This window comes from Rhinatrema bivittatum, chromosome 2 (genome assembly GCF_901001135.1).
Source record: "Rhinatrema bivittatum chromosome 2, aRhiBiv1.1, whole genome shotgun sequence".
NCBI lineage: Eukaryota > Metazoa > Chordata > Amphibia > Gymnophiona > Rhinatrematidae > Rhinatrema > Rhinatrema bivittatum.
In genome coordinates this window covers 809,507,016-809,521,123 of record NC_042616.1, presented here as the reverse complement: position 1 = coordinate 809,521,123, position 14,108 = coordinate 809,507,016, and the positions used below count along the sequence as shown (strand labels likewise).

General features: G+C 43.8%; 1 protein-coding gene across 3 annotated transcripts in view; it reads right to left on the bottom strand.

Annotated features, from left to right (window-relative positions):
- The window catches only part of ARHGAP39 (Rho GTPase activating protein 39), a 725,782-nt gene that overhangs the window by 376,632 nt on the left and 335,042 nt on the right, over positions 1 to 14,108 (bottom strand). For all 3 annotated transcript variants that reach the window (XM_029592209.1, XM_029592211.1, XM_029592212.1), the window contains one exon: positions 7,481 to 8,885. In XM_029592209.1, coding sequence (XP_029448069.1) covers positions 7,481 to 8,885 — 1,405 coding nt within the window. The remainder of the gene's footprint in view (positions 1 to 7,480; positions 8,886 to 14,108) is intronic.

The following is a 14,108-nucleotide window of genomic DNA, read 5'->3' as shown; positions in this document are numbered from 1 at the left end:
TAATTTGCTATGCCATCAGATGAGAAACACTGGGATTGATGACAAGGTTTTATCCAACAGAACATTTCAAGTTAAATCGGGCAACCATATATCTGACACCTTTCAGTGTGATACAGGTGTCCCTCAAGGCTCAGCCCTCTCAGCAACATTTTTCAATATTTACATGCTCCCCTGTGTAAACTACTAATGAATCAAGGAATATCTGACTACTTACAGTTTTACATACCACTCTCCAAAACATATGAAAATACAGCCTTGATACTTTCCAACTATATGAAAGCAATACAACAAGAACTTTTGCAACTTAAACTCACATTAAACCCCAAAAAGACCGAAATCATCTGGCTAAGTAGAAACACATCAATAGTTAAACTATCCGTCCTGGACCTGGTTAATTTTCAAAGAAATCCCTTAGACCAAGTACAGGACCTAGGAATACAATTAGATGAGAACCTAACAATGAAATGCACATCAGTAAACTAATCAAAATTGGTTACACCAAACTGCATATACTACAGCAGTTGAAACCATTATTAACAATGGCAAACTTCCGTATTGTATTGCAAACTCTAATATTCTCAAACCTAGACTACTGCAAACTAAAAAGCATGGCTATTCAAAAACGCTTATGAATTAAACTAATACATCGGAAAACAGAGAACCACAAAAACAAGAAAGCCAAAAGATAATAATTGAAACATGAAATAAATCCAATGAGAGATATTATTAATATGCAATAGAAAATTCACAAGACAGATATTAATACATGTATAGGAATACTACCTCTGTAACCAATCATTGGGGGTCATTCACTAAAGGTTTTCTCCCATTTTGTGTCTATGGGAAAAATGATTAGTAAATGACCCCCATTGTTTGTTTGTTTGTTGAGTCATAACTATGAATGTCACTTTGTAAACCATTGTGATCTATATATGGAAGAATGGTATATAAAATGTCTAAATAAATAAATAATCACATTGATTTAGGGAATAGCCACTGCTTATTACTGGCTTTAGTAACATGAGATCTATTTAATGTTTGGGTACTTGCCAGGTAATTGTACCCTGGATTGGCCACTATTGGAAACAGGATGCTGGGCTTGATGGACCATCAGTCTGACTCAGTATGGCAATTCCTCATTTTTCTTATGTTCTTAAGGAGCTGCAGCAACATTGGGAGGGAGCGGTGGTGCCCCCTAGAGGATGGTGTCTGTGATTGTTATGTCCTTAGGCTAGATACATCTCTGGTACCTTTTCATTAAAGAAACTGGCAAAACTCACAAAAATTACTGATGGTATAGATAACATCATAACAACTGAAGAGCAAAGAATGCATGTTAGCAGTAGTGGAGGCCTAGTGGGAGGCAAAAGCAACCAGAGGGGGGTAGAGAGGTGTATCAGACACAATCAACAGAGGGTGATGAGGGAGGCATCATCAACACTATTATTAGCCAGGGATTGGTGGTTCCAAATTCTAAAGTCAGCCAGGTAAGCTAGAAAAGTCAGCCAGGTAAGCTAGAAACCTTCAGTCTTGTTTCATAGCAGAAAAATACGAGCAAAAAATAAAACAACAAAATGTAAGCAAACCTAACTCCGCAGGGTGGCAGGCGGGTTTCATGTTACAGGTAAACTCTGCTTTCTCCCAGGACAAGCAGGATGGTAGTCCTCACAGATGGGTGAATAACATGCTGCAGGCTCCTCCCAGAATACCCTGGGCCAATAGTCACCCAATATGTGCAACCAGCACAACAACAGGGGTGCTGTTGGCAACACGGGCAGCCTGAATATCACACTGGGCCTTAGGTAGTTGGGTTCTTACACTGAAAATAAATTATAGAGGACAGACTGGCCAAAGACGCTGTCCTGTCAACCATCCTTGTCCAGGCAGTAAAGGGCTCAGTAAAGGGCTGTGAAGGTGTGAAGGGAGCTCCATGTTGCGGCCCTGCATATTTCAGCAATAGGGACTGCCCGGACGTGCGCTACTGACGCTGCCATGGCCCTCACTGAGTGCACTTTCACACGTCCCTCGAGCGGAAGGCCTGCTTGCTGGTAGCAGAAAGCAATACAGTCCACCAACCAGTTAGACAGGGTCTGCTTGCCCACCGCAATTCAGAGTCTATTTTTGTCAAAGGAGATAAAGAGTTTGGTGGACTGCCTATGGGCTGCAGTGCGGTCTAAATAAAAGGCAAGAGCACGCTTGCAGTCCAAGGTATGCAGAGCCCGCTCACCTGAATGGGAGAGTGGTCTCGGAAAAAAAGGTGGGCAACACGATGGACTGATTTAGGTGGAAGTCAGTCACTACCTTCGGCAGTAATTTAGGGTGCGTGCAGAGCACCACCCTGTCGTGGAAGAACCTCGTGTAAGGTGGATAGGTCATCAAGGCCTGTAGCTCACTGTCTCTGAGAGCAGAAGTAACTGCCACTAGGAAGATGACCTTCCAGGTGAGCTGTTTGAAGTCGCAAGAGTGCAGAGGCTCAAATGGAGGCTGCATGAGCCACATGAGCACTATGTTGAGGTCCCAGGGCACAACAGAGGGACGTAGTGGAGGCTTCAGTTGTAGTAAGCCTCTCATGATGTGCCCCACTAAGGGTTGCACCAACACTGGAGTGTCGCCCACTCCGTGGTAGTAGGCGTTGATGGCACTCAGATGTACCCGGATTGACCCTGAAGTCAATATCGACCAGACTCCGAGAGGTAGTCTAAAAACCTAGGTGTGGGGCAAGAGAAAGGGTCAAGACCTTCCTGAGTGCACCAGGCCAAAAACTGCCTCCATTTTGCCTGGTATGACTTCTGCATGGAAGGCTTTCGCGAAGCTAAGAGGACTTGCGAGACATTATCAGAAAGGTTGAGGAATTGTAGTATTAGCCGTTCAACATCCACAGTTAGGGACAGCGACTGGAAGTTGGGATGGCGCAGCCTTCCCTGATCCTGTGTGATGAGGTTGGGCGAGGTGCCCAGGGGAATGGGCTCCTGGACAGAGAGGTTGCGGAGAATGGGGAACCAGACCTGACGTGGCCAATGCGGAGCTATGAGGATTATGGAGCCTTGGTTCTGCTGTAGCTTCACGTGAGTTTTGGGTATAAGTGGAATCAGAGGGTACTCATATAGGAGGCTTCTGCTCCAGGAGCGGGTGAAGGCATCCACGACTGGTCTCGTTCGGCTCCTGTGAAGGGAGCAGAATCGGTCCACCTTGTGGATCTGTGGGGCCACAAAGAGATCTATGTCTGGCTGACTGCACCGGCGGAAGATTCTGCCCGTTACACAGGGGTTCAGGGACCACTCGTGGGGCTGGAATATCCAGCTGAGTCGGTCCGCTAATACATTCTCGGTAGATGGCCCGCAGGATCATGGAACACGACAGGGCCCAGGCCCAAATCTGCGCTGCCTCTTGGCAGAGGAGATAAGAGCCTGTGCTCCCCTGTTTGTTCACGTACCACATGGCTACCTGGTTGTCCGTCTGGATCAAGACAACTTTGCTGGACAGGCAGTCCTGGAATGCGTAGAGGGCATACCACATTGCCCGGAGGTCCAGGAAGTTTATCTGGCAGGCCGCCTTGGTTCTTGACCATAGCCCTTGTGTTCATAGGCCATTGACATGGGCTCCCCAGCCTAAGTTGGAGAGATCCATGGTCAAAGTTATCTGGGCAGTCGGGGGCTGAAAAGGAAGTCCCCTGCTCAAGTTGGATTTCTGTGCCCACCAGGCAAGGGAGAGCTGGAGAGGGACAGTTATCTGGACCATTGCTGAGAGTTTCTGAGTGGCTTGGTGAAACTGAGACTGCAGGATCCATTGTGCGACCCTCATGGCTAGGCGGGCCATTGGGGTGACATGCACCGACGATGCCATGTGGTCCAGCAACTGCAGGAGCAGATGGGTGGAGGCCATCCACCAGATGAATGTGGCCAGCTCGGTCAGGGTGACTAATCGTTCTCTGGGGAGGAAAGCCTTGGCCACCGTGGTGTCTAGGTCTGCTCCGATGAAGGTCAGTCTCTGGGTCGGAGTCAACTGGGATTTCGGGTAGTTGACGAGGAAACCCAGTGACTGGAGGAGGCTTAACGTCACGTTGAGGGACTGAAGAGCTTCCTCTTTCGATGGTCTCTTGATCAGTCAATTGTCCAGATATGGGAGCATATGCACACCGTTCCTGCATAAATGTGCTACCACCACTGCCAGGCACTTCGTGAAGACTTGGGGCGCTGAGGCCAGCCCAAAGGGGAGAACCCTGTACTGGAAGTGTCAGCGGCCTTCGACAAAGCGCAGATAATTGCGATGAGGTGGAAAAATCACAATATGTACATAAGCGTCCTGGAGATCCAGAGAGCAGAGCTATTCCCCTTGATTCAAAATTGGATGTAGGGTACCCAGGGATACCATTCTGAATCGTTCACTGCGAAGGAATCTGTTTAAACTCAAAGATTGAGGATGGGACAGAGGCTGCCTGTTCTCTTTGGTATAAGAAAATACCGGGAGTAGAACCCCCATCCCCGCTGAGCTCTGGGAACCGACTCCATGGCTCTGGAGCGCAGCAGGGCCAAGAGTTCTAATTCGAGGGTCTTTGCATGTTCACCAAGGCTCCACACCGGGGAGGGCGGGGAGTCTGGAGAAACAGTGAGGAGATTCAGGCAGTAACCATGGGCTATGATGGACAGTACCCATCGGTCAGTGGTAATTGGAAACCAATTGTTGACGAAGTGGCAGAAACGACCTCCCATAGGTGGGCTGGATGGTGCGGGCAGAGGGAACTGGTTTCTGCTCTCTGGATGCCAGACAAAAACCAGCTGCAGGACCAGACTGGGGAGCTGGTTGAGCTCTAGGTGCTCTTTGTTGGCGAGGGTGGCCTCTTTGGGAGGACCAAACTGTACGAGCACGGGAGGCTGGAGGGTAGTATCTCCGTTGTTTGTAAAACTGCTTCCTGGTATCCTTACGCGGACTTCTACGGGTCGCTGAGGAGGCATCCGAGGTGGTAGTCGATAGCTGATGCAGAGTCTCATGGTGGTCCGTGAGTTGGGCCACTGCGTCTTGTATCTTGTCTCCGAACAGGTTTTCTCCTGTACAGGGGAGATTGGCCAATTTTTCTTGGACTTCCGGACGAAGGTCTGAGGCTTTTAGCCAGGCCCAGCGTCTGGCACTAATGCCTGCACTGAGACTCTTGATGCTGTTTCAAAAACGTCATAGGCCTCTCTCACCTCATGTTTTCCAGCCTCTAATCCCTTTTGGAGGATGGATTTTAAGCCCTCCTGAAATTGCTGTGGCATGGTCTCCATGAACTCCTGGACCTGTTTCCAGAGGTTCCTGTTATACTGGTTCATGTATAACTGGTACGCCGCTATGTGAGCGATAAGAATAGAACCCTGGAAGACCCTTCGACCCAGGGCGTCTAAGGTTCTCTGGTCTTTTCTTGGAAGGGCAGAGGAGTAAGGGCGGGTGCTTTTGGCTTTTTCTGGGCAGATTCCACCACCTTGGACTGGTGTGGCAACTAGCTCTTCTGAAAACCTAGGGCCTGTTGAACCACGTAGGTGGCATCCGTCTTCCTATTGACTGGAGGCACTGTACCTGGATGTTCCCAGAGATGGTGAAGGAGGTCCAGAAGAACCTCATGTACCCGGACAGCCATCACCTCCTTAGGTTCCGCTGCATTGAAAAAAAGAGACTGAAGGGGGACCCCGTGAGGCCACTGGGTTGGTGGCATGCTGGGCATGCTCAGTGTGCCAGCCAAAGTTTTAGAAACTTTGACAAAAGTGTTACGAGACGGGGCTCCATCTGATCGTGTCACCCATCTGTGAGGACTATCATCCTTGTCCTGGGAGAAAGCCAATTATGTGAAATTTCTTAGTCTACAAAATAGCACAATTCTAGAGACTCTGAAGTCAATATCGAAAACGATGGGTCCTGCTATGTCCCAGACTTAAGGCAAACAAACTGCAGGATTTAAAATCCCACTAGTCTGACCACCCCAGACTTAGCAAGCTAAATATTTATCCAGGTAAAAAGTTAGCTGAATAACGAGCCAATGGAGCGCACTGTTAGCCTGGGTTTGGCCGCGCGTTTTCGACGCACTAGCTTTACCCCTTATACAGTGGCTGGCACACTGAGCATGCCCAGCATGCCACCAACCCAGTGGCCTCACGGGGTCCCCCTTCAGTCTCTTTTTTTCAATGCAGCGGAACCTAAGGAGGTGATGGCTGTCCGGGTACATGAGGTTCTTCTGGACCTCCTTCACCATCTCTGGGAACATCCAGGTACAGTGCCTCCAGTCAATAGGAAGACAGAAGTTATTTATTGTTCTCATTAAGTTATTTTATTTTATTTTTCCAAGTTAAATCTTCCCTGTTCTCTGTAAGACATTATTCTACATTCTGTCAATTTTATTGTTACAATGTAAACCGAATTGATTAGTAACTTTGTTGCTAGAACTTCGGTATATAAAACTGTTAAATAAATAAATAAATACAGTAAGGAGTAATAGCGTGTCAAAAACGTACGGCCAACCCCTCCGAAACTAATAGCGCCCGCAACATGCAAATGCATGTTGATGGCCCTATTAGTTATTCCCGCGCGATCCAGAAAGCAAAATGTGCAGCGAAGCCGCACATTTTACTTTCAAAAATTAACGCCTGCCCAAAGGCTGGCATTAATTTTTGCCGGCGCCAGGGAAGTGTACAGAAAAGCAGAAAAACACTGCTTTTCTGTACACCCTCCGACTTAATATCATAGCGATATTAAGTCGAAGGCCCCAAAAATACAAAAAAAATCAAAAATGTAAAAAAAAAATAATTTTAAATCGGCCCGCGGGTCGGAAGATGGACGCTCAATTATGCCGGCATCCATTTTCCGAACCCGTGGCTGTCAGCGGGTTTGACAGCCGCCGCTCCTGTCAAAAAGAAGGTGCTAGGGATGCGCTAGTGTCCCTAGCGCCTTTTTTTTAACACGGGCCCTAATTTGCATAGGCCACACTCCTGAATTGCGCGCCCAGGATAGTGGCCTGTGCGCACACCGGGACAGCGGGTGCTCGCCGGCTCTCCCGCGCGTTTTTCTGTATTGGCCTGTTAGTCAGGATTGGTCCAGGGCAAAGTGCATTTATTAGGCTAAGTTAGCCAGATAGCTGTATAATGCTGAAAATCAGTACTAACATAGCTGGATAACTGCCAAACAGCAGTCCTAAAGTTAACTTGTTAAAGTTATCCAGCTAACTTTTATATGACTAGTTATATCCAATAGTGTACCCTTACCACTGCATATCCCAGCTAGGTTAGCTGGATAGGTTTATCCAGCTAAATTTGCTGGCCAGCTAGCCACTGAAAATTAACTACCTTTATTATAGTTACTTAAATGCATACTAAAAATTGTTGGCAGATTGTCTTGAATGTTAAAAAGAACTTTTACAAATTGAGTGCCTTTCATGCACTACAATGAAGAAGCACTTACAATATTATTATGGGTCTAATTCATATCATCTAATGGACAGTAGTGATTTGCATATTACCTGAGAAGGATGTAGGCATGGTTCTGGAGAAGCTAAGTTTGTCTGGACAGAAACACTTTTCTCCAGCAGCACCTGAGGAAATCCAAGTTTTTCAAAAGTGTTCCTTTTCCAGTGTTTGTTCTCCTGTTGGGCTAGGGCTTCATCTTCACTGAATGCACGCACAACTGGACCAGGCATTGGTAAAGGCAGGGCCCCATCACTTTCATAGCCAGAGCCATCCTTCTGTGAATCCCAGCTACTTCTCTGTTTCATACTGTAGTGAGCCTGTTGTGCTTCCCAAGCTAGCCTTGCCTGGGCCTGAAAAGTTTCAGGGAAACCATGTAGGACTTCATTTTCTGCTGATTTGCTGTCTGTTCGACTCATTTGAGGCCGGTTAGGCATAGGTAATGGCCTTTCTTCAGATATAAAGTGTTCATTGAGAAGATCCCGTTCTCCAGAACCTTCAGATGATGTTGTATTTGGGTCCATGGAAAGTGAAGGCTTCCTGCTTTTCCTTTTTCTTGTGCCAGGTGAATAACCTGTAGATGATATAGTGTCTTGCTGACTAGACCATGACATAGAGTCTTCTCCATGAAAGAAATGACTGAGTGGCTGGCTATGTCGAAGATCAGCCCCTTCCATACTACTGTAATCCCCTGATTTTGCCTCTAGTCGTTGGTCTCTCATCACAGATGGGCTATGTTGCAATGAATAAGACCCTCCAATTGTGTTTGGTGAGTATTTGTGCCTTAGGCCTGTTTTCAGCTTTGGGCTAGAGCCAGACTGCTCCACATAAACCAACTGCCTAACATACTCTTTGCCAGCAGGACTATACTCTAAGCTCATAAACCTGTCAGGACATTTTTGTTTGGTCAGCACTAGCTGTTGATATGGAGAATTGGTAGCTGGTCTGGGTGACTGAAGAAAGCTATGAGGTTTGCGAATGGGTGACTTTTGTGGGGATCCTGCCCTATAGTTTCCACCAGCTTCATACTGCATTTCCATAGGGGGTTCATCATAGATAGGGGCCTGGTACTCCATAGGAGGCTCCTCATAGAGTGGAGGCTCATATGCATAACGAGGAGAGGATGGTTGAGACTCACTTGAATGTTTTCGATGTTGTGATTGGAGGGAGCAAAAAGAATCTCCTCGCCCAAGTAAAGGAGAACAGCTGCCAACATGTTCAGTTCTTTTTAAGAATGGGGACGACTTTCTCTCAGGAAAGAAGACAGAATTGTCAGTGTCAACTGCAAATGTCTGCAATATAGGAGACTGCTGTCCACCTGAAGGCCTTCGAGAACGTGTTCCTTGCTGGTTATCAGGGGTATATCCATTTCCTTGATGAATTAAGAAACTTGGTTCACGGTCTGTTACTTTGATCAGCATACGCTCCTTTGTGCCAGAGTTCCATCGGAGAGATGAGGTCCTATAAGAAAAAGGAGGAAAAGAATTAAAAGGGATTTTTCATATATTTATGCAAACAAAAATAAAGCTGATTATTTCAATTTGAATGTTTTAAGTTTCATTCTGTAAGTTGCTGCTGTATAGCTATAGTAAGTTAAATATACACATACAAGGCAATAATCAAAGTCATTTCCAGAGGCAGTGTTACCTGCATAAATGTTTTGATTTTTTTTATTATTGCCCACCCTATATGTGGGAAAAAGTACTCACCCATGTCAGCCTGCAGGTACTGCTAACTGCATATGTTTGGAGGTGTTCCTGGGACAGGGTTTGGTCAGGGAGGCAATTGAAACTCCCATGTAAGTTTGCCTTAAAGTACCAACACAAAAAGCAGGCACAAATTTATATGGGAACATTTTATGGGGCAATAATCAAAGCAGGTAAGTACGCACATAATTTTGCTTTATTTCAGCAAACCCCCAAGAGGTTTGCCAACAAGTGGGCAATTTGATTATCAATTCCATACTGTATGAGTATAGAGATTTACCATTTCCACCTGTGTGGGTAGTTTTTCAGAGAAAAATGATGCACATCCTTCTGAAAATAAAAAGGTATGTACAAATTTCCAAACCCTGCACCAAACTCACCACAAGAACGCCTCTTTACACTGTGGGTAACGGTTTGTGCCCAGAGGAACTACGTGTGTATTTTTATCCGGATATAGGGTGGACAATTTTCTAAAAACTCATTTCCATAGCTAAATCACTGTTTTACCTGTGGAAGTGGCTTTGCAAATTACCCTCTAAATTTTCAAAAGTTTCAGAAGTTAGACATTTAGAGAGCCATTTTCAGTGCCAATTGGCTAAGTTTGAACTTAAAAAACCAAAAACCAGTAGGGCAAAAAATCTCAGACGTCCTTATCTTTGTGTTGAAAAAAATCTTTATTTGTAGTCTCACAGGTGTATCACCGGATATTTCAAACTTGTTATGAGTTACACAGTCCCCCTGACATGGACCATGTTTCGTACAACAACTGCATTGAGAGGGACCAAAGAGCTAAATTTAAAACAATATATTGTTTTAATGAAGGAACAAAATATGGCATCAAACATCAATGATAAGAGTACAAAGTAATCGAACTAGCTTACCACAATATTGCAGAAATTCAACTGTTAGAAACAAATCGACTGTGATAATAGAAATAAAAGTGCACAATGAATAAATCTATACGCAATACAATCAAAGCATGTATAGTTACTGACTGTTAAGTTGAACCTCTGCAAAGTTGTAGTAAGCTAGTTTGATTACTTTGTACTCATACTTTTACCCTGTTTGCTTAAGTTTGAACTTAGAAAGACAAATGGTGCCATTTCAATATCTGGCTGCACTCACAGCCCAAAGTTGCTCTGGGTAACTATAGAGTGATGAGCCTGATGACAGTGCCGGCAAAATAGCAGAGTCCTATTTTTAATAACAAAATTGCTGGCCATATATGTAATCATGACTTAATGGGGAAAAATCTACATGGTTTTAGCAAAGGGAAGTCTTGTCTTACAAATCAGTTAGATTTTTTTGAAGGTGTAAATAAACATGTAGATATCTATTTGATGTATTTGGATTTTCAGAAGGTATCTGACGAAGTCCTCCATGAGAGATACCTCAGGAAACTAAAAGGTCATGGAATAGGAGGCAGTGTCCTATTGTGGATTGATAACCGGATAAAAGATAGGAACCTGAGATTAGGACTAAATGGTCAGTTTTCCAAATAAGGAAAGGAGTACCACAGAGACTGGTACTGGTTCTGTGCTGTTTAACATATCCATAAATGATCTGGAAAAGGAAATGAGTGAGGTGATCAAATTTGTAGATGACATAAAATAATGGAAAATTATTAAAACAGCAGTGCATTGTGGAAGTGCATAAGGACCTTGTGAGACTAAGAGACTGGACATCTGAATGACAGATAAAATTTAAAGTGGAAAAGTGCAAAGTGATACACATAGGAAAAATAATACCATCTACAGGGTCACAATGTTTAACTCTGTATTAGGAGTCACTACTCAGGAAAAAGACCTTGGAGTCTTTGTAGACACTAACCTAAGATCTGCTCTTGAGGCAACCGTGTCACTAATAGCAGAATGATTTGAGGAGGTGAAAAAAAGAATGTACAATAATAAATTAGTTCTTAACCTCAAAAAGAGAATAAAATGGAAAATATCATATTGCCTCTGTAGCGAGCCATTATGCGACTGAACCTTGAATATTGTATGCACTTCAGGTCACCCCATCTAAAAAAAAAGACACAGTAGAGCTAGGAAAGGTGCAGAGAAGAGCTACAAAAATGATAAAAGGGATAGAACGGCTCTCCAATGAAGAAAGACCAAACAGGTTATGGCTTTTCAGCTTGGAAAAGAGACTGCTGAGCAGGGACATGACAGAAGTTTATAAAATCATGAGAGAGGTGGAATGGATAAATAAAGAATGGTTATTTACTCTTTCAAATAATATTAAAAGAAGTGGGGACGCCATGAAATTAACATCAAGCAGATTTAAAACAAATCACAGAAAGTACTTTTTCAGTCAACGCACTATCAAGCTGTGGAATCTGTTGCCAAGGGATGTGATCAAAGTGATTAGTATAGAGGGATTTAAAAGAGGTTTGGACAAGTTCCTAGAGGAAAATTCTATAAATCATTATTAGACTAGGGGAAGCCATTGCTATCTCTCGGAGTAAGAAACAAGAAACAGATCCATTTTTGGGGGTATGCCCAGTACTTGTGACCAAGATTGGCCACCGTCAGAGACAAGATGAACCTTGATCAAGTAAAAAATGCCATTCTGAGTCACAGCTTGGCATTTTTTTTAATGATCTTAGGAGCGATGTGATAGTCCTAACTTAAAAATAAATATATGCAGGCATATCTTTAAATGGATGTATTTTCTAAGTATTGGGACTCTTTCCATTCAATTACATCATTTAAGATGTCAATAGAACTCAGATTGCAATATTTTGACTTACTACATGGCTTTCTATTTGTTACTTTGTATTAATAAAATTCTTCATAAAAGTCAAAGACTGATCTATCAGACAGAAAGCGGAATATGATAGAGACATTTAAATACCTAACAGTATGCTTGATGGGGAGGGCACAATTCTGACCTTCCAGGTGCTGCAGGATCTATATGGGTTACCTAGTTCTCAGGTATTCTCCTATTTACAGGTCCGCCACTACATTCATTCCCTACCCCTGGGGGTGCGCCAGCCAACTGTGTTTCAGGCTATTGACAAGATTCTGTTGCTGGAAAAAAATAGCACTCTGTCCTTGTTGACTTATTACAAAGGTCTCCAGGGATTAGTGCAGGTGGATGTGTGTGTGCCACTTTGGTGGAGCGCTGGAATAAAGACGGGCAAGTTGGCCCTTGCTCCCTCTACTCTACAGACCTGTTTCAGGCGCATATCTATGGTGACCACCAATATGTATTATAGGGAAATGCAGTTTAAGTTCTTTTATAGAGCTTATGTCTCCCCTCAGGTCATGTTTCTAGCCAAGCTGTCCTCTTCGGCGTTATGTGTGAAATGTAATGTAGCCCCAGGGACTTTATTTCATTTATTTTGGGACTGCCCCCGGATCCGAACATTTTGGGGACGTATCTCACAATATCTTGCGGACCTTTTGGATATGAATATTCCTGTTTCTCCTGATGCGGTACTGTTTGACTGTATCCCTCCTTCAACTATTCGGGGCGCTGCGCCTCGTCTATTTATCCAGAAGGCCAGACTGGTAGGGAAGCGGCTTATCCTTGTGCTCTGGAAAGACTCGGCGGTGCCTACCTTTTGGATGTGGCGGAACAGCCTTTACCGTTTGATGCCCATGGAACATTTGGCATCTGCTTCCTCCCCGCCGCTTCAACGATGATTCTTGCTGATCTGGGACTGCTATCGCCAGTCACTGCCCCATCATTCCCGTAGTCTTATTTTGAATGTCTGACCCTATTTCTTTACCTATTCATATATATTATCTCTAAGATGCACCAGCCAGGATTTTTTGATGTAGTTAATGTTTGCAGTGGGTGAGTGTGGAGGGAGGGATTGGGGTGGGTACAGGAGATGATCGAGGCTGTTATTGCATACACTGCTAACAAAAATTTTACTTGTATCAATGCTACCATTGGAGTTGCAGAGCACACGCTCCACAGGATCTGTTATGTTTTCTTTTTGGATAATAAAAATCGTTGAAACTAAATACCTAACAGGTATTAATAATATAAAAGAAGAAAATATTTTTTAATTGATAGGAAGTTGTAGAACTAGGGGTTATGATATGAAACTCTAAGAAACATCATTAAGAAATATTTTTTATGGAAAGGGTAGCAGATGCCAAGAATGCCCTCCCAGAAGAGGGAGTAGAGACAAAACAGTAAACGAATTAAAAAAGCATGGGATAAACACAGAGAATCCATGGAGACAAGAAGATGGCCATGAAGCGGTAGGGTAACCTGCAAGGAGTGTCAGCTAAACCTCTAAACATCAGTGGAATGATTGCTTTGTGCTTCCAAGAAAGGACTGAAGTAACCTACACAGAGTGGCGGTTACAACCCTAAATAGCTTTTTGCAACAGCTTCCAAAAAGGCTAGGGTAACTGGGAGAGAGGAACCATGGTTAAATGTTAACATAAATGTGAATTGGGAGGTCAGATCTTTCTTCACCACAGCAATAATAACCTTGATAGCTGTGGGGAATACCATCAAATTTGGTAAGACAACAGAAGTGTGCCTGGTTTTGTAAGAAACAAAGTTGAAAATGGCAAGACCTGAAATGGCCTACTAGCAGATATGGTGAAAGCTACCAATGTGGCAGATTTTCGGCATAAATTGGACAAATGGACAAATTGGACAGAAATTTACACATGCTGACTTCAATGTAAAAACTTGTTTACTTAGTTTTTGTTCAATGTAAAACTTCTTTTATTCTGTTCTATGTAAACCGCTATTTGTAGCGATAGTTACTGTTCTTTGTGAACCGGGGTGATATGTATATTATACAGGAACCTCCGGTATATAAATTATTTTAAATAAATAAATAAATAAATGTGAAGGCAGAGGTAGGAAAAGGGTTGAGAGGACAGGAAAGACATGGGGGAAGGGAGAGATGATGTTGGGTTGCATATAGAAATGTATATGTGCATCTACCTAAAGTGGAGAAATCTCAACTGGCAGACCGGATGGACCATTTTTCTCTTTATCT